The following is a 24,964-nucleotide window of genomic DNA, read 5'->3' on the forward strand; positions in this document are numbered from 1 at the left end:
GTTCCTCCAAAGAGAAGAAAGTTTGGAAATACATGATTTATGTGAAGAAAGATGAACTTTGAACCTAAGGGACCAGGTGACCTTAAACATGGCATATTTTCCCCCTCATTTGTACCATGAAAATAATGACAGTGCTTCTTTTTGACTCTAGGTTGTTTGAAAAGAACAGATGAGGCTAAAACAGATGAGGAACACTTCCGTCTTAGGGAATGTGGTTAAAGAAGTGGAAAAATATACTGAGAGACCAATAAGTGACATCTGGCGATAGATACAAGGTGGAGGATTTGAACTAGGTTTTAAAAAAGTGACAGAATTTAGAAATGGGTCCTCTGGATTGTGATACGGTGGTTAGAATGGTACAGGTGGTGGAAACTTCATATTGAGACATGCCTTGTTAGTAGCAACTTAGGATTTCGGGGACTAAAAAGTGAATTTTTAAAAAATCTTTGTGGAATCTCGATCAGGATTTCTAGATCCCTGCTATGTAATATGTGGGTGTTTATTAATTTATTTATTGAACCTTGACTGAGTACCTGCTTTGGGTACTCTAATATGCTAGATGTTAAGGGAAATAAATGAGAGGCCATCCCTGCCTTCAAGGGCTTCATATTCTAACAGAAGTAGTTAGCTTCTTATAAATCTGTATGAAGAAATTTCTATCATTTGGGCTTTCTCTCAACTGTCCCCCTATCCACCTCCCAGTTAATAAGCTTTTATTGAACACTGACAGCACTGGTTGTTCACAGAGTTGAACAACCATCTTGACTATCTAATGACAACATTTTCATCACCCCAAGAAGAAACACCCCATACCTACAAATAGTCATAGTCGCCTCATGTTCCTCTCGCCCCACAGCCCGTGGCCACTGTGAATCTCCTTTCAGTCTCTTTGGATTTGCCTTTTTGGACATTGCATGTAGATGGAATCAAACAACATGTGGCCTTGGTGACTGGCTTCTTTCACTGAGTGTAGTGTTTTCAGGGTTCATGTATGTTGTAGCTTATGTCAGAACTTCAGTGCTTTTTATAGTTGTATCATATTCCATTATATGGATATATGCCACGTTTTTTTATCCATTCCTCAGTTGATGGACATTTGGATTGTTTCCACTTTTCATCTGTTATGAATAATGCTGCTGCAAACATTCATGTGGACATTTTTGTGTGGACATATGTTTTCAGTTCTCTAGGGTGTATGTATACCTAGGAATAAAATTTTTGAGTCATGTGGTAACTCCATGTTTAACAGTTTGAGGAACTCCCAAACTTGTTTTGTTTTCTTCTTTCTTTTTTAAGATTTTATTTATTTGCTACAGAGAGGGAGAGATCACAAGTAGGCAGGCAGAGAGAGAGGGGGAAACAAGCTCCCTGCTGAGCAGAGAGCCTGATGCAGGGCTCAATCCCAGTACCTTGAGATCATAACCTAATCAGAAGGCAGAGGCTTAACCCACTGAGCCATCCAGGCATCCCCCCCAAACTATTTTCTTTTTCTTTTTGAAGATTTTATTTATTTATTTGACAGAGAGAGAAAAACCGTGAGAGAGGGAATACAAGCAGGGGAAGCGGGAGAGGGAGAAGCAGGCTTCTCGTGGAGCAGGGAACCCAATGTGGGGCTTGATCCCAGGACACCCAGATCGTGACCTGAGCCCTGAGCTGAAAGGCAGATGCTTACTCTCTGAGCCACCCAGGCGCCCCCCACCAACTGTTTTCCAAAGCAGCTGTACTGTTGTACATTTTCACCAGCAATGAGGGTTCCAATTTCCCCATATCCTGGCCAGTACTTATTACTGTCTTTTTGATTATAGTCATCCTTGTGTATGTGCAGTTGTATATCAGTGTGGTTTTGATTTGCATTTCCCTAATGACTAATGATGTTGAGCACATGTTTATGTATTTATTGACTATTTATATATCTTGTTTGGAGGAACATCTATTCAGATCCTTTGCTGGGCTTGATTATAACATTTTGGATTGGACATTCCCTTAATAAACCATACTAACCAGTTCCTATTGCACACAGATGCTTAAGCTGGTAGATTAGCTTGAGTTGGCTTATGTTTCCTTTATTTCTCTGCTTACCAAGAATCATTTGTGTTTGTTCTCAAAATTATTTATACCAGTGGCCCTTTGAGTATAAATTAATAAAAATTACTCAGATTGGTGTAATATTAATGCAAAAATTTATTTTTTATGAAATGCTTTGGATTTCATAAAGACTAGAGACTGAGAGAATTCCCTTTCAATGAATTAGATTGTGGTCAGGACAACTGAAACAGATTGGGGAAACCTTATATATCTCTGGAAGGATTCTGCTCTTACAAAAATTTCAGTACTTTTAAGTCTCCCTTTTACTTTAAAGGAAAGGAAAATGGACATTGTAGATAACAGGTGAAGTTTATACTAGAAAGGAGGGAACTGTGTTTGGTAGACTCAAAGGTTTTGGTGCTACATGAGGAAATGTATGTTTATATTTTTGGAGTTCAAAATGTATATGTCTCATTTTTAAATAATTGGATACTGACTCATTTTAAATGATTTCCTACCTGATTCTTGATTAATTGATTAGTGGTCACTCATAAATGCTTAAAAAGAAAGTTTTCACTGTCCAGGTGACCTAAGGAAGATATGAGTACAGTTTTGAGGGAATGAGTAATTCTGGTTTTTAGGAATAAAAAAAAACACCTCCCTGAGTAAGTGGCACTCAGTTGGGCCTTCCAGGCAGAGTAGAATGTCAGCTTGAAACACTAGGCACACTTTTGCCTGAGGGCTTTGCTGTTGATACTCCTTTTGCCTGTAACCTTCTTATTCCCATTATTTATCCCCTCAGATCCTTCAGATCTTTAATGTCACTTTAAAAATCATGCCTTAAAATTTCGGTTTTTTCTATCTTCTATCCCCTCTGCCACCTTAATCTTTCCTATTTTTTTTTTTTTTCCTGGTCCAAGGCACCTTCTCCTATGTGACCTACTCTACATGTTATTGTCTGTTTCCTCTGTGTAGCTCAGAGAGGGCAGGGAGTTTTGTCTGTTTGGGTACAAAATTAGGTGCCCCTTACATATTTATCTGTAGAATGAATAACTGAATGAACATAGAAACTGAGGAGAGCTGGGAAGGGTGGGTATTCAAGCTCGAGGGAATGGTGATAGAAGGAGCACAAAGGTGAGGCAGCAAAGGGAATCTTTTGGGATATTGGGGTGTGGGGATTAAAGCTAGAGATGAATCACATGTTGCCACATTAGTAGAAGGCCTTGAAGGCTGGACCAGAGGTTTGACACTTGCTCTGAAGATGAAGGGAAACAATGGATTTGAGTGACATCATGGTTTTAGAAAGCAGAGGCTGGCAATGGTGAAGGTGACTGGGAGAAGAAAAGAGACTGGGAGCACAGTGTAGAGAACATCAGCGGACGTGGGCAGAGCTGAGAGCACTTGTTTGGCCTGCAGTGTTTTTAAAAATTGCATTGGTTACTAACCATTAAAAATCCAGAGGTTTCGCTTAAAAGTTTGGATTGTGGTCTTCCCTTCTAAACTGTGGAGGTATTGGCAACATTGGGCTCTTGTTTCTCCAGGGCAAAAGTCGGCCAGAGCTGTCCGATGGGGTGTGAGCACTTCTCTTTTCCAGTCCCTGCCCAGCTAGGCTTTCATTGATCTTTTTCTCCCTTAGCTTCTGGATCTTTTGCTGTAGGAGGCGGTGTGAAGTGTGATGCTTTTAATTTGAGATGGAGAGCTTGTTTGGAGGAAGTCAAATTGGTGTGTATTTCTTTCCTCATTGCTGTTATTCACCATGACCAAGTTGGATGCAAGTTCTTTTTTCTGCAGTGCCCAGCCCTGAGTACCTCTCCTGACAGTGTTCCTTGTGACTTTGACTGCACTCCATTCTTTTCCTTCTCAAACCTTTCCTTGAATCTACCTTCTACCTCTTCACATTTGAAAGCTACTCTGCATTTCTCATTATACCATTTTCCTTGAAATGTTCTCTAATGTTTGTATCATATCTATTTTTTTTGATTAATTTTATATCTTAGTACTACCTTCCCTCAACTTTCCTTTTTATTCTCTCTTTTTACATTCTTTAGGTGGCAACTGATCATTATGTGTCTTTTTCCTTATCATGAGAGGCATTTCAGGCAAAATTCCTCTCATGATTGTTATAAAACATGTAAGTGTGGATATGTTACAGATACTTTTGTTTTGTGGTTTTTGCATTATGGTTTAAGAATGGGGCATAGAACTTGTAGCTTTTTGTATTAAAATTAGGTGTCTCTCTGCCTCCCAGTAGGAGAACAAATTTTGTGTGTTATCCTTGTAGTCCTGGAAAGAAAGCATTAACATCCTTGGCTTCTTAGTCCCCTGTTATATAACTATTGGTTTTACTTAAAATTTTTAAATTTTGAATTAATTTCAAACTTAGAGAAAAGTTCAGTAGTACGCCCAGGTTTCCCAGTTGTTAAGATTTTGCATTTGCCTTATCATAGTCTCTTTCTATAACTTTCCCTATTTATCTGTCTAAATCTTTTTTCCTGAATCTGATTCTGCCAGGTTGGAGCCTACCAAAGGCAATCATTTAATTTATGCTTTGTATCAGTTCCATACTTTTTTTTTTTTTTTAAGGGAAGCAGGCCCCCTGCTGAGCAGAGAGCCTGATGTGGGACTCGATCCTAGGACCCTGAGATCATGACCTGAGCCGAAGGCAGCGGCTTAACCCACTGAGCCACCCAGGCATCCGCAGTTCCATACTTTTAAAAACTCTTTGTTTTGTCGTTTCCTGCTAATGAAATAGTGAAGCCTCCAATTACACTGATAATAGGTTTATTTTGTGTAGTTTTTCTGTTTTTCTTGTATTTTTGTTATTCTCTTTGGGACATACGCATTGAATTTTATTTATTTCATTTGTTGTTATACTTTTAATTTTGTGTAGGGTAGATTTAAAGTATGTCCTGTAGGGGCGCCTGGGTGGCTCAGTTGGGTGTGCCTGTTAATTTTGGCTCATATCATGATCTCGGTATCTGGGATGGAGCTCTGTGTGGGGCCTACTTAGGATTCCACACTCCACCCCACCCCACCCCACCCTGCTCACATGCTTGTGCCTTCTCTCTCTCTCTCAAAAACTCAAAAACAAAAGTATCTCCTGAAGTCATAATGATACCCATCCTTTTCTAGATTTGTGTTTGCCTTTTAGTTTTCAAGTGTTGGGGTTTGCTTCGCAGTACAGATGTAGACTGTTTTTTAAGCATTTGCCCACTGACATACAATGAGGTAATGATATTTGTGCTACCCTCCATCATCATCATCATTTTTTGAAGCGTGTAATCTATTAATCCACTATTTTTTAGTAGTATGGACACAAGATTGTACAACCATCACCACAATCAATTGTAGAATATTTTCGTCCTACTCCAAGGAAACTTCATACTCTTCAGCATTCACTTTCTAAACCCTAGTCCCCCAGCTCTAGGCAGCCACTAATGTACTTTTTGCGTATATTTGCCTGTTTTGGAAAGGCATACTACATTTTGCTTATCCATTTATCAGCTAATGGACATTTGGATTGTTTTCTTCTTTATGGCTGTTATAAATAATGATTATGAATAATGCTGCTATGAACATTCATGTGCAAATTTATGTCGGGACAGATGTTTTCAGTTCTCTCAGGTTTATACCTAGGAGTAGAAGTGCTCGGTCATATAGTAAACCTGTTTAACATTTTGAGGACCTGCCAAACTATACTCCATTTTACATTTTCACCAGCAATGTGTGAAGGTTCCAATTTCTCCACATCCTGATCAACACTCATTACTGTCCTTTTTTTTTTTTATTATAACTAACCATTTCATATTTTTAAATCCCCCATTTCCCCTGTATATGTCCCTTTCTTTAATGGAATTTAAATTCTTAGTTTCTTTTAAGCTGCATTAATAAGTGTTAACTCATTTATTCCCTTCCTCCTTTTCCCCTTCCCCCCCTCATTTTCATTGTAAGAAACATTGTTTTAACAGAAGTATTTTCATTATTTCTACAATTAGTTCCATTATTAGCTTCTCTCATGGGATAAATGAGGCATTTAAGAGTTGGCATACATTCTCTTCTCATGCACTTTGAAATTGTTTAAATCCTAAAATTCCCTCAGTATTTGCTTTCAGTTTATTAGATGCTTTACTCTTAATCCTTTGTTACTATTTGAATAGATTTCTTTTTTACAGGAGTCATGTATTTTTCATGGCTCGGTTGTCTCATCATTTTTTGAAAAGTTTCAGGTTCTTAAGTTCTTAACACATTCTTCTGCCTTCAGAAAATTTGGCAGGTATTATGTTTTTAGCTACAGTTCCATTTCTCTTATTTTTGTGCGGATATTCTGCGTTTTCTCTTCCATGGTTAAAAAGAAAAAAAGAAAAACCCACACTTTTTTGTTGTTGTTCTTATACAGGCAGTATTTGTTTGATGTAATAAAGAACTTGAGGAATATGGAAAAATATAAAGAAGAAATCTGTGATGATTGCCGTTCTCTCCTGTAATATCTTAATGTTTATGCTGAAATTGCTTCATTTTATTCCACAAAAAATTTGAACTTTTTTTTTTTTAAAGATTTTATTTATTTTTGTGAGAGAGAGAGAAGAGAGAGAGAGAAAGAGATCGCATGCGCGTGGGAACAGGTTTGGAGGACAGTGGCGGAGGGAGAAGCAGACTCCCTGCCCAGCACGGATCCCAACAGGGGAATATCCCAGGACCCTGAGACCATGAACGAAGTGGAAGACCGATGCCCAGCTGACCGAGCCACTCATATGCCCCTCTTTTGGGAATTTTAAGTTTAGTTTATTTCGTCTTAGCTTTCATCTAATACTGTTTTGCAAGTGAATGTAAACTGATAATTCTATATCAGTTCTGTTGTCCATAGCCTAAATGGTACATTTAGATTCCTCTTTGTTCACAAGTCATTTTAGTCCGTGTTTAGTGTCCTGTGTTCATTTTTTTCATACTTTTTTCTCTTTAAAGTGGTTTAAGGTATTTTTTTTTTTTTTAAGATGGTGCTGTGTGTTTACCTTTTTGGTCCCTTCTTCAAGTTCAGATCATAAGTATTCCCTAATTTCCACTTAATTAGACCTAGGGAATTTTTTTTTTTAAAGATTATATTTATTTTTTTTGACACAGAGAGAGAGATCACAAGTAGGCAGAGAGGTAAGCAGAGAGGGAGGAGGAAGCAGGCTCCCTGCTGAGCAGAGGGCCTGATGCCGGGCTCGATCCCAGGACCCTGAGACCATGACCTGAGCTGAAGGCAGAGGCTTAACCCACTGAGCCACCCAGACGCCCCGACCTAGGGAATTAAAAAAAAAAAGATTTTATTTATTTATGTGACACATAGAGAGATCACAAGTAGGCAGAGAGGCAGGGAGAGGGAGAGGGGGAAGCAGACTCCCTGCTGCGCAGAGAGCGCACTGTGGGGCTCAATCCCAGGACCCCGAGACCATGACCTGAGCTAAAGGCAGAGTTGGACACCCACCGAGCCACCCAGGTGTCCCCCCCCCTTTTTTTCAAATTCTTCACTATTTTATAATGGTTTCCTGGGGTTGTGATTGTATCTTTTTAAGGGTTTGGTTTTGGGAGCACTTGGGTGGCTCAATCAGTGAAGCATCTAACTTGGCTCAGGTTATTATCCCAGGGTCCTAGGATCCAGCCCCACGTGGAGTTCCCTGTTCAGTGGGGAGTTTGCTTGTCCCTCACCCTCTTCCCCTCTCCTGCTTGAGCTCTCTCTGCCTCTCTCTCAAATAAATAAATACAGGCTTTTAAATAAAAAGGTAAAGTTTTGATTTTGGTTGTTTTACCTAAAGAGGAAAAGTAACCTGTATAGTTTCCATTGCTCTTTTGTAAAGATCTCATTCGCTCCATAGAATCCTATGAGAAATTATTATACCCATTTTTACTCCAGGGAACAAGGGAGAGACTTAGTACTTGCCCAATACCAATGAGTTATTTAATCAAATAATTGGAACTGCAAGTCTGGAACTCTTCCTAATGCAGCAGGGTTTTGTGAAGTCTTTTAAGATTTTGTTTGTTTGAGAGAGAGAGTGAGAGATTGAGTGAGAGCGAGTGAGCGAGCCTGAGCAATGTGAGGGGTAGAGGGAGAAGCAGGCTCTCTGCTGAGCGGGCAGCCTGATGCAGGGCTGGATCCTGGGACTCCAGGATCATCACCTGAGCTGAAGGCAGACATTTAATCGACTGAAACACCAAGGCACCCCTGTGAAGTCCTTTTTAATGTTCTTTTAAAATAATGTCAGGTTCTCCAGTGCCAACTTGCAGCTTGTTTTGTAGATTTTTGTCTTTGTGGGTGACTTCCTGGTTTCTGGCTACTGCTTCTTCACTTAGTGTTCCAGACACTAAGGAATAGTGGTTAGAAATTGAGCCAGATGCAGCCACTATGGAAAACAGCATGGGGGTTCCTCAAAAAGTTGAAAATAGAGCTACCCTATGACCCAGCAATCGCACTACTGGGTATTTACCCTAAAGATAAAAATGTTGTGATCCGAAGGGGCACATGCACCCGAATGTTTATAGCAGCAATGTCCACAATAGCCAAACTATGGAAGGAACCCAGATGTCCATCAACAGATGAATGGATAAAGAAGATGTGGTATGTATATACAATGGAATACTATGCAGCCATCAAAAGAAATGAAATCTTGCCATTTGCAACGATGTGGATGGAACTAGAGGTATTATGCTGAGCAGAATAAGTCAATCAGAGAAAGACAATTATCATATGATCTCCCTGATATGAGGAATTTGAGAGGCAACGTGGGGGGCTTGAGGGATAGGGAAGGAAAAAATGAAACAAGATGGGATCAGGAGGGAGACAAACCATAAGAGACTTTTAATCTCACAAAACAAACTGAGGGTTGCTGGGGGGAGGGGGATAGGGAGAGTGTGGTTGGGTTATGGACATGGTGAAGGTATGTGCTGTGCTGAGTGCTGTGAAGTGTGTAAACCTGGCAATTCACAGACCTGTACTCTGGGGCTAATAATACATTGTATGTTAATAAAAAATTAAAAAAACAAAAGAAATTGAGCCAGAAGATGATATTGTGTTTAGATTTATTTATTTATATTTAAAAATTTTTGATGGAGGAAATGTGCTAATTGTGCTTGCAAAAATCTTAAAATACATATGTAAACATGTGTATGTTGTAGAATATAAGTTAGATTGTGGCCCTATATAGTTTTATAACCTGTTTTTCTTCACTTCATAGTGGATCTTGGTCTTTCCATATCAGTATGGAAATATGATTCTACCATATACTTTAATGGCTGCATAGTATTTCATCAATAATTTATTTAATTCCCAATGGGTGAATACTTGGGCCATTTTCTACTTTGCTGTTATAAAAACTGCTGTTGTTAACAAATACATAGGTATTTTTCTTCTCTCCTTATTATAATTTCTTAGAAATAGAATTATTGGATTAAAGGATAAAGGTTTATAAAACTTCACTATGGGGGCACTTTGGTGGCTCAGTGGGTTAAAGCCTCTGCCTTTCGGCTCAAGTCATGATCTCAGGGTCCTGGGTTGGAGCCCCACATCGGGCTTTCTGCTCAGCAGGGAGTCTGCTTCCCCCTCTCTCTTGTGATTGCCTACTTGTGATTTCTGTCTGTCAAATAAATAAATAAAATCTTAAAAAAAAACCCTTCATTATATACTGCCACATTATTCTGTGAGAAGTTCTGCCAATTTATACTCTCATGGTTGGTTTGAGTGCTCATTTTCCATACCTTCTCCAGTGCTGGTGTAATAATCGTAAAAAAAAGCTAACAGGGTAGCACTTAAGATGTGTCATGCAGTGCTCTGAGTGCTTTCCATATCTTTAACTCTATGCTAACATTATGAGATGGTACTTTTTTTTTTTTTAAAGATTTTATTTATTTGACAGAGAGAGATCACAGGTAGGTAGAGAGACTGGCAGAGAGAGAGAGAGAGAGAGAGGGAAGCAGGCTCCCTGCTGAGCAGAGAGCCGGATATGGGACTCGATCCCAGGACTCTGAGATCATGACCCGAGCCGAAGGCAGCGGCTTAACCCACTGAGCCACCCAGGCGGCCCATGAGATGGTACTTTTACTGTCCCCATTTTACAGATGAGGAAATAGAGGTGGAGAGTGGTTAATTACTAAGGTCACAGAGCTGATAAGTATAGAGCCAGTGTACCGATGTAGGCGATGTTGTCCTAACCCTGCCTCTTAGATATCAGATGATAATGCCTGTGCATTTTTCTTTAATTTTTTTTTCAAAATTTAATAGGACTGTTTTATCTGATCTTAAAATTATTTTTTAATTGAGACATAATTCACATAATGTAAAGTTTGCCATTTTAAAGTATACAGTTCAGTGGTTTTTAATATATTCAAGACGTTGTATAACTATCACTGCTATCTACTATATAATTATAGAACATTTCCATCACTCCAGAAAGAATTTCCATACCTATTAACAGTCAACCTCAATACTTCTCTGCTCCCATGCTCTGACAACCATGTAGAGATTCTGTGTCTTAATGGATTTACTTATTCTGGGCATTTCATAAAAATGGAATCATACAATGTGTGGCCTTTTGTGCTTGGCTTCGTTCACCAAACATAATTCTTTCAAGATTCTTATATGCTATAGCGCATATTTGTTTTATCTGATTTAAAAAATAATACAAGTTCATTGTAAAACTCAGACAATTAAGAAAAACACAGAATAAAGAAGAAAGTTCAAATTTCACCAAGAGATAACTGTGGTTTATATTTTCATGTATATACTTTTCAGATTTTGTATATAGGCATTAAAAAGTAGTTTGTGTCATATATTTAAAAAAATCTGCCTTTTGGGGCACCTGGGTGGCTCAGCTGTGAAGCCTCTGCCTTCAGCTCAGGTCATGATCCCAGAGTCCTGGGACTGAGTCCCGCATCGGGTTCCCTGTTCAGCAGGGAGCCTGCTTCTGCCTCCACCTCTGCCTTCTGCTCCCCTTGCTTGTGTTCTCCTTCTCCTTATGTCAAATAAATAAATAAAATAAAATAAAAAATCTGCCTTTTAAAAATGTGTTACGTCAGGAAATAGGAAGATTCTTCATCATTCTTTCTAATAACTGCAATATAACAGTTTATAGATCTGTAAGAGGGAAAACACAGGTTTGCCAAGCTAGTGAGAAAAAGGAGTAGGAGAGAGAATTGCAGTTTGGAACCTGTGAATAGGACTAGATAGGACTGAGAAGACCCCGAGGACCTTTACTCCCCCTCTCTCGGGATCTGGGTCTTGTCTTCTTTCTGATCCTGCACTAGACCATCCTCCCCATCTCCTTGCCTGAAGCAGAGGCATTTAGAATGGAGGCAGCTGGGAATGATTGTAGGTGTTGGGTGGAGGACTGACACCTTCGAAGTGGTACTTAACAAAGGGTAGTTTGGCAGTAGTGTGTAGCATGGGATGACAAATATCAGAGTCAGATAATTGTGTGGCATATGTGAAATTTCTTTTGTTAAATATAGCTTAGAGAGTTTTAGTCATCTTTGCCATTAACGCTTTTTAATATTAATAATATAAACTACTTAAAAAAAAAGATTTTATTTATTTATTTGACAGAGCGAGATCACAAGTAGACAGAACAGGCGAGAGAGAGAGAGAAGCAGGCTCCCTGCTGAGCAGAGAGCCCAATGCGGGACTCGATCCCGGGACCCTGAGATCATGACCTGAGCTGAAGGCAGTGGCCCAACCCACTGAGCCACCCAGGCGCCCTACTTTTGGTTTTGTATTATGAAATACTGAGTACAGTTAATTTTCCCTCTCATATCTTTATGGTAGAGGATAACTAATATAATATGGTTAATAAACGAGCTGAGGAAACATTAATTTCTAATTCCTCTCATTGCTTAGACTCATGTCAACATTAACTAAATCTACTGTTTGATTTTTACCCTGAAATGTATTTTCAGTGATTTGTGTCATTAAATGTGTCCCTTAGATTGGTCTGGAGAAAGAAAATAAATTTTATTGTGTACCTACTTAGTCTGGGTACTGTTGCTTTTTAGAACACATCTAATCATTACAATATCTTGGGAAGGGAAGGTTTTTTTTTTTTTAAGATTTTATTTATTTATTTGACAGAAATCGCAAGTAGGCAGAGAGGTAGAGAGAGATGGAGGGAGAAGCAGGCTTCCTGCTGGGGAGAGAGCCCAATGTGGGGCTTGATCCCAAGACCCTGACATCATGACCTGAGCCATAGGCAGAGGCTTTAACCCACTGAGCCACCCAGGCGCCCCAGAAGGTGTTATTCTAAAAGGTGAAGAAGTGGCATGTGAACCTGGCCCTTGTTGACCCTTAAATGAGGGCTTAGTCCATTATATAGCAAACTGTCTCTGGGATTGTGTTTGAAATCACATTCCCTCCCAGCCCCCATTAATTATAACCAATATAGAAACTTGAGAAGAATCATCCATTGCTCAATTGGTGTAAACACAGTACCTTTACCATTTTAGTTTTTTTTTCTGGCTGGATTTTCCTGTATGCTTTTTTTATACATAATCTTAGTACATGTGTATAGTTTTGTTTTCTTTTTCATTTGACATTTATAAGCCTATTTCCATATTGCCCCATATTATATACAACTTCTTAAATAGCTCTACAGTATTCCATGGCTGTACCACACCATTTTGTGGTGTGGGATATTTTATTTTATATATTTATTTATTTTTATTATTTCTTAAAGGTTTTACTTGTTTATTTGATAGAGACACAGTGAGAAAGGGAACACAAGCAGAGGGGAGTAAGAGAAGCAGGCTTCCCACTGAGCAGGGAGCCTCATGCTGGACTCGGTCCCAGGACCTTGGGATTATGACCTGAGCCAAAGGCTTAATGACTGAGCCACCCAGGCGCCTCAGTGTGGGATATTTTAAATATTTAAATATTTCAAATATTTATACTGTAGAGACTGGGATCCTGTCAGTTTGGATTGGTGTATTTTTCTAAAAAAAGGAAGGTTTCCAAATACTGTTAACATCTAGACATGTGTATAAACCCCTTGAAATGAGGTTATTGTAAGAACTAAGAACAAAGTAAAGAGTTGGAACATGTCCTATGGGTAGTCAATAAGAAATCAACTAAAGATGTACTAAAGATTCACGTATGTTGATAAGTACTTCACATTCATTGTAGGACTTTCCCCCTGTAGTGCTCTGAGGACTGGAAATGGCAGATGAGATGGGTTTAATAAGGTTGGGAAAAAGCAGGTTTAAAGACTTGTAGTGATGTAAGTGGATGAGGATGCTGAGAGAGACGAAGCAAGACAAGAGGACACAGTGGGATGGCTGAGGGCAGAATGTTTTTATACATAGCAGCTCTCTTGTCTTGGTGCCTTAAGATTCTTGTAGTTAGTTGCTTAATCAAGAAAGTTATTTAAAGTGGGGAGTCACAAAAATAAACTATAAATGCATGTAGCATTTTATTTGAACTTAAAAACATAAATATATAGGCTTATTGAATACTATTTTGGTTTAAGATTTTTTTTTTTATTTTTAGGGAGAGAGCAGGGGTGGGGGGGGCAGGGGGAGAGAGAGAGAGAATTGTAAGCAGGCTGTAAGCCCCAGCAGGGAGCTTGATCCCATAACCCTAAGATCATGACCTGAGCCAAAATCAAGTGTTGAACACTTAACTGACTGAGCCACCCAGTCACCCCTATTTAAACACCATTTTGAAAGAAAGCCCAGAATTTTTCTTTGAGAGTAGTTGGAATTTTCTTTCTTGAACATGCATACATTGGTTACAAATACCAGTTTTAATCTCTTTAAAAGGGAATGTAAAGACAGGTGGGTGCAGAATTCTAGATTTTTCTCTTGCCTGTATGTAATACAGTAGCATCTTTTTCAAAGTGGTTCCCCTTAAGTCTTGCCATAGCATTCAGTTTTGTTTTCATAACAGTTTATTTTCATTCTGTGAAATGTTGAAACCATGTAATTCCAATAACAAATACATGGACTGGTTGAAGCACAAGAGCAGCTCCCCTTGGTTGGAGCTAAAATCCTGAAGAGTGCTGTAGAGAGTGGCCTGGTAGCCTTGGAGATTCATTGTGCCATGGGCATTGGTTGGTACATTTTACAGAGAAGAGCATACTTTGGTTTCCCTGGAGAGTTGGTTAAGTTGGAGTGAAGTTCTCTGAGTGCTGTGGACATGGACTGAGCAGTAAGAGAAGGGAAAGGAGTGACTAAATGAGAAGTGGTCAGAGAGTTGGGCGAATAATCAAGATTATTAGGTTGGAAGGGGAGGCCAGGAGTAATCAGCTCCTGTGGAAAGGCCCATAAAACAGTTGGAAGGTGGGGCGCCTGAGTGGCTCAGTGGGTTAAGCCGCTGCCTTCGGCTCAGGTCATGATCTCAGGGTCCTGGGGTCGAGTCCCGCATCGGGCTCTCTGCTCAGCAGGGAGCCTGCTTCCCTCTCTCTCTCTCTGCCTGCCTCTCCATCTACTTGTGATTTCTCTCTGTCAAATAAATAAATAAAATCTTTAAAAAAAAAAAAAAGAAAAAAAAAGAAAAACAGTTGGAAGGCTAAGAAAAAAGTCGTGAAACCTTTAAAATAGGAGCTTCTGCTGACCTTTGGCAGACTTTTGATAGGAAGTGGGAGGAAGCCAGGCTCACAACATGTTGAAGCATTATTAAAGGAGGGACACTCATTCTGAGCCAGGACTTGACATAAATTTGATTGCAATATATTGGGAACCCTCTATTGAAATGAAAACTAGCCGTGGTCATGCGCAGAGATCTTGGAGACTGATGTGTGACTCATTTGCTTTATAGTGATCATGTTAGAGAATGAAATGTAAAGCCTTTAATCAAGGCTTTGGTCATCTTTGTTGTTTGTTTGTTTTTAAAGATTTTATTTATTTATTTGACAGAGACACGCAGCAAGAGAGGGCCGGGGAGTGGGAGAGGGAGAGGCAGGCTTCCTGCTCAGCAGGAAGCCTCATGTGGGGCTCCATCCAAGGACCCTGGGATCATGACCTGAGCTGAAGGTAGACACTTAACAACTGAGCCACTCAGGTGCCCCTTTGGTCTTCTTTGACAGTGGTTCTCGGCAGAGGGTGATTTACTTCCCAGTGGACATGGGGGATGGTCCTGCTGACATCTAGTGGATAGAGGCCAGAGATGTTGCTAAACATTCTCCAGTGAACAGGATAGCCCCATGCATCAAAGAACTATCTAACTCAAGAAGTCAGTAGTGTTGAGGTTGAGAAGTCCTGAATTCTGTTGTAACATCACGCAAAGTTTTTTCACTTTTGGCTCTCCATTAGTGTTAGCTATCTCGAAAGATTCCCCAGACTACTTTGTTTAATGGAGGGGTGGTAGAAAAGTCTCTGAGTTTCATTTTGAAATGTAGCCCAAACCTAGCTAGTGTTGCTGAAAGTTGGGGATTGGGGCATCTCAGGTTCAGTCAGTAGGGTTCCTTCCACGGGTGCATATTGTTTCCCAGCTTTGAGATTTAATGAGCATGGAGACAAGTTTTACATTTAGAAAATTGTGTGATGGGCGCATTTGCAACCAGAGCAAAATATTTTTGTTGTGAGCCACTGTTTTGAGTGCTTCTTTGTGTAAATTATTTCTATTTGGAGAGTTGATTTTTGAGGGCCTTAGTAATGGCTCATCTGTTTTGCTGAGTTTCCTTTTTGGGTTCAGGAAGGCAGCTGTGTAATCATCATCATCATTGACAGGTAATAGAGTGCCCTCTTGATGCCTGGTACTATATTGAATACTTGAAAAGAAATAACATTCAGAAGATGGTACCAAAATAGAATTCCTTCTGTACTGAGTTTGAGCTAAGGCGTTGGTTTTCAAATTTGTGAGAGAACTAAGAATACCAGGAGGTCACGATGCTCTTGATAAATGTATCACGTGGACAGAGATGTAGCACCACATTATTTAAGACTTATGCTCAGAAATATTTATCTTAATTAAATTTTTGTGCAATCAATGTGTCAGGTTTATGTTTTATTATATGTCTCAGTGACCTGACCAATAGTGGATTAAATGATAAGGGCTTTATTTACTTATTATGTGTTTGTTTATTTGCTATAACAGTGAGTCTGAATGCATGAAATCCAGAGTAGGTGTGATGAGTCTTATAGTTCTCTTTCCATACTCTTGCTCTTGTCTTTCTGATCTACCATCTGTAGCTTGTTGCTGTCATCTTTATGTGTGTAAGATGGCCACTACAACCTTAGGCAAGGGTTTTACTCTCCAGGAAGGACAGAGAGTGAGTGGAAGAATAAAGGAGGAGGGCACAGAGATTATGTATAAACTGTGGTACATCACAAGGGGGTCTGGGAAATACAGATAGTTTAGCTGAGCATCTTGCTTCTCTGAACAAAACTGGGGTTCTCTTACGCAGTAAGAACAGATCCAAGGTAGACAATTAGCTGTGACTGCCACAGTAACAAAACAATTTAAAATGTACATTCATGAGCTTGTGATGTTCATGATCTTTTGTTCTCATAAAACGCTTGGAATTTTCCTATTAATATTCTTTATTTATTTGTGGAACATTAGTTTTGTTGATAGCTAGCAAGGAAGCAATCTCAAATATTGAAGGTTTAAGAAGTATGTGAAAAAAACTTTTAAAATGAGAAAACTCTTGACATTGCCTTTTTTTCCCCTTGCAAATGAGAAAATGAAATTCTTACTTGATTTTAGTACGCTTCAGGACACCCATTTTCATAAGGGGCATGTTTAGGGAACCACCAATATTAGTATTTATATGTACTATTTATTTACTGTTTCTCTACTTTCACTTAAATTATTTTTCTAGATAACATTCTTTCAGTATTACATGTTATGGGCAACGAAAACATTGTTTTTATTTTTATTTTTTTTTAAGATTTTATTTGAGAGAGAGAGAAAGTGCATGTGTGCCGGTGCATGAGTCGAGGAAGGGAGAGGGGCAGAGGGAGGGGGAGAAGTAGACTCCCTACTGAGCAGGGAGGCTCCATTGTAGGACCCCGAAATCATGATGTTCACTGAAGGCAGGTGCTTAACCGACTGAGCCACCCAGGTGCCCCTAAAACATTCTTTACTTTTAAATGTTGTTTCTAAATTCTGTATAGTGATCCTATATTAGTTTTTTAATCCTATATTAGTTTTATAATCAGCCAAAAAGTTTTATTAATTTTTCAAAGTCAAAGTGAGTCTTGCCATTGTTGACACTGCATCATCTGCTTCAAATCCATTTTTATCTCCTACTTCTTGAAATTCCTAGGGCAATCATAGCATGTACAACAGCATTTTCTTCTTATAGACTATCTTGAATTCATCACTAATTGTTCCATATGTTAGCAAGATCATAGGCTCTCTCTTATTTATTTTTCCGCATGTCCCAATTTCTTAACATAGTATTAGATATATAGTAGATACTTAATTGTTTCTTGATCAACTAAATAATCACATTTAACACATTAATACACATGAAAATAGCATGAGTTTAATAACTGGATAGGCATAAAATAAGACATGACTAATAACCAGTGTGATCAGAATTTCATGACTTTTACTCTTACCTATTAATGTAGAACCGCTAGCTCCCCCAAATTGCCCCCCAAGTTGTTTATTCTTGGAGTCACCAAAGGCTGTTTCATGTGGGCTCACTAATGTATTCTGGCCACTGCCACATAGCATGTCTTTTTCTTCTGCCCTGTTTGCTGTCCCTAGATAACAGAGGGGTATCTCTGTGCCCGATTATCTCCTTGGCCTTGAGCTGTCCTGCCAGGTATAAGGCTGAGCTGGGGCTGTTGAGGTATCCCAGCCTCTTTTCTCCCCGGCTATTATATCTTGTTGTGTGGACGACAAAGCAGAGCTCTTTAATCTTGTTGCTTCAAAGCTTTCAGTGAAAGCTGCTATTTAGTTTCTCTCTGTAGCTCTTCTGTTATGATGAGCTCTTGGGTCTAGGCTGGGGGAGCTGGCAGGTGATAGACACCAACCAGCCTGTGCACGTGACCACTCCTCCTGTTCAAGCTTTGGTTATTGTGCCAGGCTTCTCTGTCTCTCTCTAGTAAGCGTGATTATTGTCCCAAAATGTTTCTTATTGTAACCTCATGCAAACAGATGCTTTGAACAACTCTCAGTCTCTGGAGACAGGTGAATCTTAGTGGCAGGAATGATTTCGGTTCTAGACTGCAATCCCATTGTACTGTAAAAATACAATAGGTAAAACATACCTCAAAGAATCTCATGCCCAAGTCACAAGTCAGAGCAACTTAGAGCATGATCTTGGCCCAGAAGTAGAATAAAAACTTTACTTTTTCTTGTTTTATATGTCTGATTCTGTTGGAACCCAGTGTGAACTTTAAGGCTACGAAGGAGGAGAAATGCACTAAATTTTATTTCTTGAATTGTACATTTGTTTTTATTTCTATGACCTCTAAAATTGGCTGTGCCTATATGGTTGAACAAAGATATTATGCACGCTTATTCTCTTCTCCCGAGCAGTTCTTTATTAATACTTAGTTAATTCCTTGAGTTTCAAGATGTACATACATTAGACAGTATTGGAACTGGACCTTGTGTAAGTTCCTAGTAGGAATGTAGGTAGATAGAAGAAAAAAAGCAAACTCCATGCTTGGGATTGAGCCTTAAGTGGTAATGCAAATCGTCAAGGGGGAGAAGGATGCCTGAGCAGAAATTGGGAGATACGGGAAACCAAGAGCATAGAGCCTCCCTAGCCAAATGGCCAAGGTGAAAGGAATCAAAAGATGAGCATCTGCCTGAAATAGTTTGTGAAACAATGAGAACAACAAAATAGCTCTAATAGTTTCATGTTACCTTTCAGCTCTTGTCTTTTTTTTTTTCATTTAAGGAAAAGAAAAATTTTGTAAACTATAGTTACATAGATGTATTCTTCACCTAGTGCAGTGCTTGGTTCAGAGTGGTTATTCAGATAATTACCTTTTTTTTTTTTAATTTTATTTATTTATTTGACAAAGATCCCAAGTAGGCAGAGAGGCAGGCAGAGAGAGAGGAGGAAGCAGGCTCTCTGCCGAGAAGGGAGCCCGATGTGGGACTCAATCCCAGGACCCTGAAACTATGCATGACCTGAGTTGAAGGCAGAGGTTTAACCCACTGAGCCACCCAGGTGCCCCCAGATAATTACTGTTGACTCAACTCCCTGGGTATTTAGGTACTTGACTGCCGGTCCCTCAGAGGGTAAGCTAGGAGGAGTAGGAGACCCAAGATACCATGGTAGAGCAGTGAGAACAAATGGGGGCAGAGAGAGGCAAAGACATATTACTAGTCACTAGGTACAGAACCTTCTTGACTCAGTCCAGTGGGTCCTGCTTTGAAATCTAGAAGTAGAAAACAATCAGGGATGCGAGATTGCTGGAGAAATGTTCCCTGAGATCTGTTTGCCAAGACCTCATCATGATTCTGAGCTGTAGGAAAGTTTGTGCCCTCCCTGGAGTACCTCAGCTACTGAGCGACATGGTCAGAAGCTAACTCAGGCCTTCCTGTTCCCACACATTTGTTCACCTCCACAATGGGCTTGGTTTTTTTAAACAATCATTTGTTTCTTCTTTGCTATTGTTGCTGTCATTTTATTGTTTGTTGTTATCTCTCTCATTCCAGATAGGGTGGATATAAAAATTGCCTTATAGTGGTTTTCATTCAATTCAATGTGATTCTAGAAAGCTTAATTTGGTAGTTCTAGAGAAAGACCAATGGTCTTAGTGCAGGAATGAAATGACCACAGGAGCTAGTATTGTTGATTGGCTCTGCTTCCTGTGAGAGTAGAATTAAATGAGTCATTTAAAAATTTTAAGAGTACTATTTTTAATTCTGTGCACACAAATGCTCCATATATATCTATTATATGAAATTCAAGTTTACTTTATAATTTTTTGGTAATTAAAATAGTCTGTCTAGAGTGAGTTATGATCATCTTAAATTTATTTGGGTAGCAAAAGGATTATTTCTTTTAATTATTCTTATTTGTTCTCCTTAAAGTAACTTAATCCTTAGAAAAATAGATTTAATCTAAGGGCTTGCCTGGCTGGCTCAGCCAGTAGAGCACGCACCTCTTGATTTGGGGGTCATGTGTTCGAGCTGCATATTGGATATAGAGATTATTTTTTAAAAAATCTATAAAAAAGAAAAAAGATAAACCTTTTTTTTTTTTTTTTTTAAAGATTAGAAAAAAGATAATCTAAGATAATAAGACAATAGTAGGAAAGCTGTCTTAAGCTCTTGGCAGGCCAAATAGAAAAATTCTGTAAATTTACCTTTGGGAATTCTGTGAAATCCTGAAATTTTGAGTTTTATTTTGGTTTGAGTTACTATTAGACATACTATTCTGCAAGATTCTCCTTGGGGAATTCTGAACATTTTGTGTCCTATGGGACTTGATTTTTGTATGTTATATCTTATTATTATACTTGTGAATGATGTGATCAACACATTTTAAGGTTTTTCCCCCCTTTTATATATGTACATTTGAGTACAAAATGACATGAAACATTTTTTTTCCTTCTTTTTCAGAATTAAATGTGAGGGAGTCTGATGTAAGAGTTTGTGATGAGTCGTCATGTAAATACGGAGGAGTGTGTAAAGAAGATGGGGACAGTTTGAAATGTGCATGTCAATTTCAGGTGAGGAAACCAAATCTACTTTGAAAAATTTTTAGGTTTTTAATATTTTATTCTGCATTCTTCAAATTAAAAAGCTTAAAAAGCCTTGAACCCTGAAAGAAGTTGGGTTCACAGCCCATCGATTTTTCTTTTGTCAGATGAAGTACTATTATTTCTACCTTCCTTGCTTTTTTTCTTGAGTTAAGAGGACAGATTGACAATAATAGGTTAGAAGATGGTTTGAAAAAATATTAAAGTTCTATTCAAATGTAAGTTCTAATTGTTACTGAAAGGAAGTGAATCTCTTATTTAAAATGTTGATGTTTTGGGAGGGCACCTGGGTGACTCAGTTGGTTGAATGTCTGACTCTTGATTTCAGTTCAGAAATCCTTTTAGACTCCTTATAGACTATATTGAATCATGATCTCAGGATCACAGGATCAGAGCCCCATGTGGGGTTCCATGCATGCTCAGCAGGGAGTCTGCTTGAGATTCTCTCTCTCTGCCCAACCCCACCTCCCACCCCGTTGGCTTTTTTCCACTTTCCTTCTTTTGTAGTTTTTTCCCATCCATTAAATTTATTTTTTACATTTTTTATTCTTTTTTTTTTTTTTAAGATTTTATTTATTTATTTGACAGAGATCACAAGTAGGCAGAGAGGCAGGCAGAGGGGGAGGGGAAAGCAGGCTCCCTGCTGAGCAGGGAGCCCGATGCGGGGCTTGATCCCAGGACCCTGAGATCATGACCTGAGCCGAAGGCAGAGGCTTAACCCACTGAGCCACCCAGGCGCCCCTAAATTTTTTATTCTTTTTTTAAGTTAATTTAATTTATTTGAGAGAGAGAGTGAGTGAGTGCATAGGCAGGGGGAGAGCAGCAGAAGGAGAATGAGAAGCATGCGTCCCGGTGAGCATGGAGCCCAATGGGGGGCTTGATCCCAGCATCCTGGGATCATGACCTGAGTCAAAAGCAGATACTTAGCTGACTGAGCAACCTAGGCACCCCTAAAATTTTTTTTTTATTTAAGTATATTTGACCTACAATGTTACATTAGTTTCAGGTGTACAACATGGTGATTCAATTTCTTTATAGTTATGGTCTTCCCTTCCATTTTTATTTGCTGGTGTCTCATTTTTTTAAGCCAAAGAACATGGCTGACTTGGTGCCTCAGGATAGGCTAGGGTTAGAGATAAACTAGACAGGGAAACCTCAAACTAACATCTTCGCTTTTCAGATGCTCTTTTAAGTTGTAATTCTGTTTCTTAAAACAAAACAAAACAAACAAAAAACTAAAGAGAAAGTATGTGAAATGTGTTACATTCAATTTTTCCTTTTTTATTTGCTGTGATTAAATTATCTGGCTTCAGAATATTGTGCAGGATCTGGTTCCTGATTCAAAATTTGAGATGAAACAAAGAAGAAACGGAAATTTTTTCCACTTGTGATCTTATTCTAATTGTACCCACCATTTTGGATTTTAAGAGAAGGAAGTGGTACAAGACTAGGGACAAACGCAAAGGACAGTCAGTATTTCTAGCAACCCTGTAACCTCAGGAACTTCCTGTATGATCCATCTGAAAGGAAAAGGCACGTCTTCTCTCCTTTTTTATGATATTGTAATAAGAATCAGAATCAGAGAGCTTGCATATGAAATCTCTTTGAAAACTATGAACTATCAGAGGAAGGGTAGGGGGTTACACTATTGTCTATCTGGACAAGCTCTTCATAGTCAAAAGAGACTTTACAATCCACTGTTAGTGATAATAGTCACCTTTGACATGGCTTCAGCTGACCTTGTGCCCACTCCTACATGGTTACTCATGCAGTGAATGTTCCGACTAGTGTGTTGTGTCTGGCTTCCCTGCCTGCACCCCAGATCCTCATCAAAGGGATAACAGCTAAAGCGGGCTTCTTGCCTTAAAAGAAGTTATTGGTGTACATAGTGTAACTCAGCCCTCATGGAGTTTTCTTGTTTCTGTTCTTCACATTAGATAATTTTTTATCATCTATCTTCAGGTTCCCTAATCCCTTCTTTTGTCCTCTCCATTCAGTCCATCCAGTGAGTTTTTATTTTTAGATTTTTTTTTTTTTTGGTAGGGGGAGTGGCTGGGAGGGCCAGAGAAAGGGAAGAGAGAAAGAGAGAGAATCTTAAGCAAGCTCCACACCCAGTGCAGAGCCCGATGCGGGGCTCGATCCCATAACCCTGAGATCATGATTTGAGCTGAAATCAAGAGCTTGAATGCTTAACTGAGTCACCCAGGCACCTCTCAGATGCTTTATTTCTAGACTTTATAGTTTTGATTTGTTTTTTTAAGATTTTTAAATTTATTTTAGAGAGAAAACAATGGTTGGTGGGAGGGCCAGAGAGAGAGGGAAAGAGAATCTCAAGCAGACTCTGCACTGAGTGCGGAGCCTGATACAGGACTCAAACTTATGATGCTAAGATCATGACCTGAGCTGAAACCAAGAGTCAGACGTCAGCTGACTGTGCCACTCAGACACCCCTCTAGTTTTTATTTCTTTTTATTTCTTTATTTACCTATCTATTTATTTATTTTTAAAATATTTTATTTATTTATTTGACAGAGAGAGATCACAAGCAGGCAGAGAAGCAGGCAGAGAGAGAGGAGGAAGCAGGCTCCCTGCTGAGCAGAGAGCCCGATGCAGGGCTCGATCCCAGGACCCTGAGATCATGACCCGAGTCGAAGGCAGCGGCTTAGCCCACTGAGCCACCCAGGCGCCACCTAGTTTTTATTTCTTGACTGAGATTTCCTATCTTTTCGTTCATTACAAGCATATTTTCCTTGAGTATAGATACTATTGCTGCTTTAAAATATTTGCTACTTTCATCTGAAACATCTCAGGGATCATCTCTGTTGATTTTTCATTTGAGAATGGATTGTGTTTTCCTTTTTCCTTGTATTAGAGTAATTTTGAATTTATCCTAACATGTCAGTGATATGTTTTAGCGTTTGAATTCTGTCATGTTCCCCTGAAGAGTATTGTTATTTTTGAAACAGTTAAGTTGGCTGAACTCAAACTACAGAATGCTGAATCCCTGTTGTGGGAAGCAACACCAATATTAATTTATTACTTTTAACCTTAGCTGATCTACTTGGAATATATCCCATGAGTGGTTTGGGAGTCAGCCAGAAATTTGATAGGAATTTATATACAGAATCTCAGAGTCCCTTCTGACTCTCTCCTTTCTGGGGTTTTCTCTCTCTTTTTAGAGGCTCTGAGGTTGCCTTGAACTCTGTCCTTTGGTTGTTAAGCTAGAAGATTATGGGTTTCTTATTGGTGTTTTAGTCACTTCTGTATTGGGAAGACTGATCTGTTTCCTCTTCCAACTGTCTTAAATTTCTCTAGGTTAAATTCTTTGATGTGGAGTTGTTGAGAAGTGGGATGCTCATGGGTAGATAACATTCTCACCAATAGCAATCAGTGTATCTGATGTGCTTGTTTTCCCTTGGCCTTCTGATAGTGGATTTTTGTTAATCCTTTTAACAAAAGGATTTTTGTTAAAATTTTGTGAATCTGTAAGGAAAAAAATTTTTTTAAATTTTGTGAATCTGTAAGGAAAAAAAATTTTTTTTTAATTTTCATTTTTTGGGATGCCTGGGTGACTCCGTGGGTTAAGGCCTCTGCCTTTGGCTCAGGTCATGATCCCAGGGTCCTGGGATCAAGCCTCACATTGGGCTCTCTGCTCAGCAGGGAGCCTGCTTCCCCCCCCAAGCCCCGCCTGCCTCTGCCTACTTGTGATCTCTGTCTGTCAAATAAATAAATAAAATCTTTAAAAAATTTTTCATTTGATTATTAGAGAAATTGAGAATGTGCCATATATTGACCACTTTTTTTGTGAATCAGTATTTCATATTCTTTGCCCATTTTTTGGAGTATTTTCTTTTTCCCTTGTATTATTTGTAGACATATGTATGTATGTGAGTATGAATGTGCAGATACTATACAAGAGTATACTATTTGAATATTTATATATTGCTTATGCTGAGCATTATATCCATTAATGGTTCTAAATATATACATACATACACACACATATACATATATATATATTCCTCTATAACTCATAAACTCTTATGAGAACCTGTGATGTAGTTACTGTTATGTTTATTTATTTATTTATTTATTTTTATTTATTTATTTTTTAAAAGATTTTATGTATTTATTTGACAGAGAGAAATCACAAGTAGACGGAGAGGCAGGCAGAGAGAGAGAGAGGGAAGCAGGCTCCCCGCTGAGCAGAGAGCCTGATGCGGGACTCGATGCCAGGACCCTGAGATCATGACCTGAGCCGAAGGCAGTGGCTTAACCCACTGAGCCACCCAGGCACCCCCTG

The 24,964-nt window shown here is 39.0% G+C and overlaps 1 protein-coding gene across 2 annotated transcripts in view; it reads left to right on the plus strand.

Moving 5' to 3' along the window:
• TMEFF1 (transmembrane protein with EGF like and two follistatin like domains 1) overlaps nucleotides 1-24,964 on the plus strand; it is an 86,947-nt gene that overhangs the window by 5,600 nt on the left and 56,383 nt on the right. For both annotated transcript variants that reach the window (XM_045081633.1, XM_045081632.1), the window contains exon 2: nucleotides 20,522-20,631. In XM_045081633.1, coding sequence (XP_044937568.1) covers nucleotides 20,522-20,631 — 110 coding nt within the window. The remainder of the gene's footprint in view (nucleotides 1-20,521; nucleotides 20,632-24,964) is intronic.

This window comes from Mustela putorius, unplaced genomic scaffold (genome assembly GCF_011764305.1).
Source record: "Mustela putorius furo isolate JIRA1106 unplaced genomic scaffold, ASM1176430v1.1 tig00000580_pilon_pilon_pilon, whole genome shotgun sequence".
NCBI lineage: Eukaryota > Metazoa > Chordata > Mammalia > Carnivora > Mustelidae > Mustela > Mustela putorius.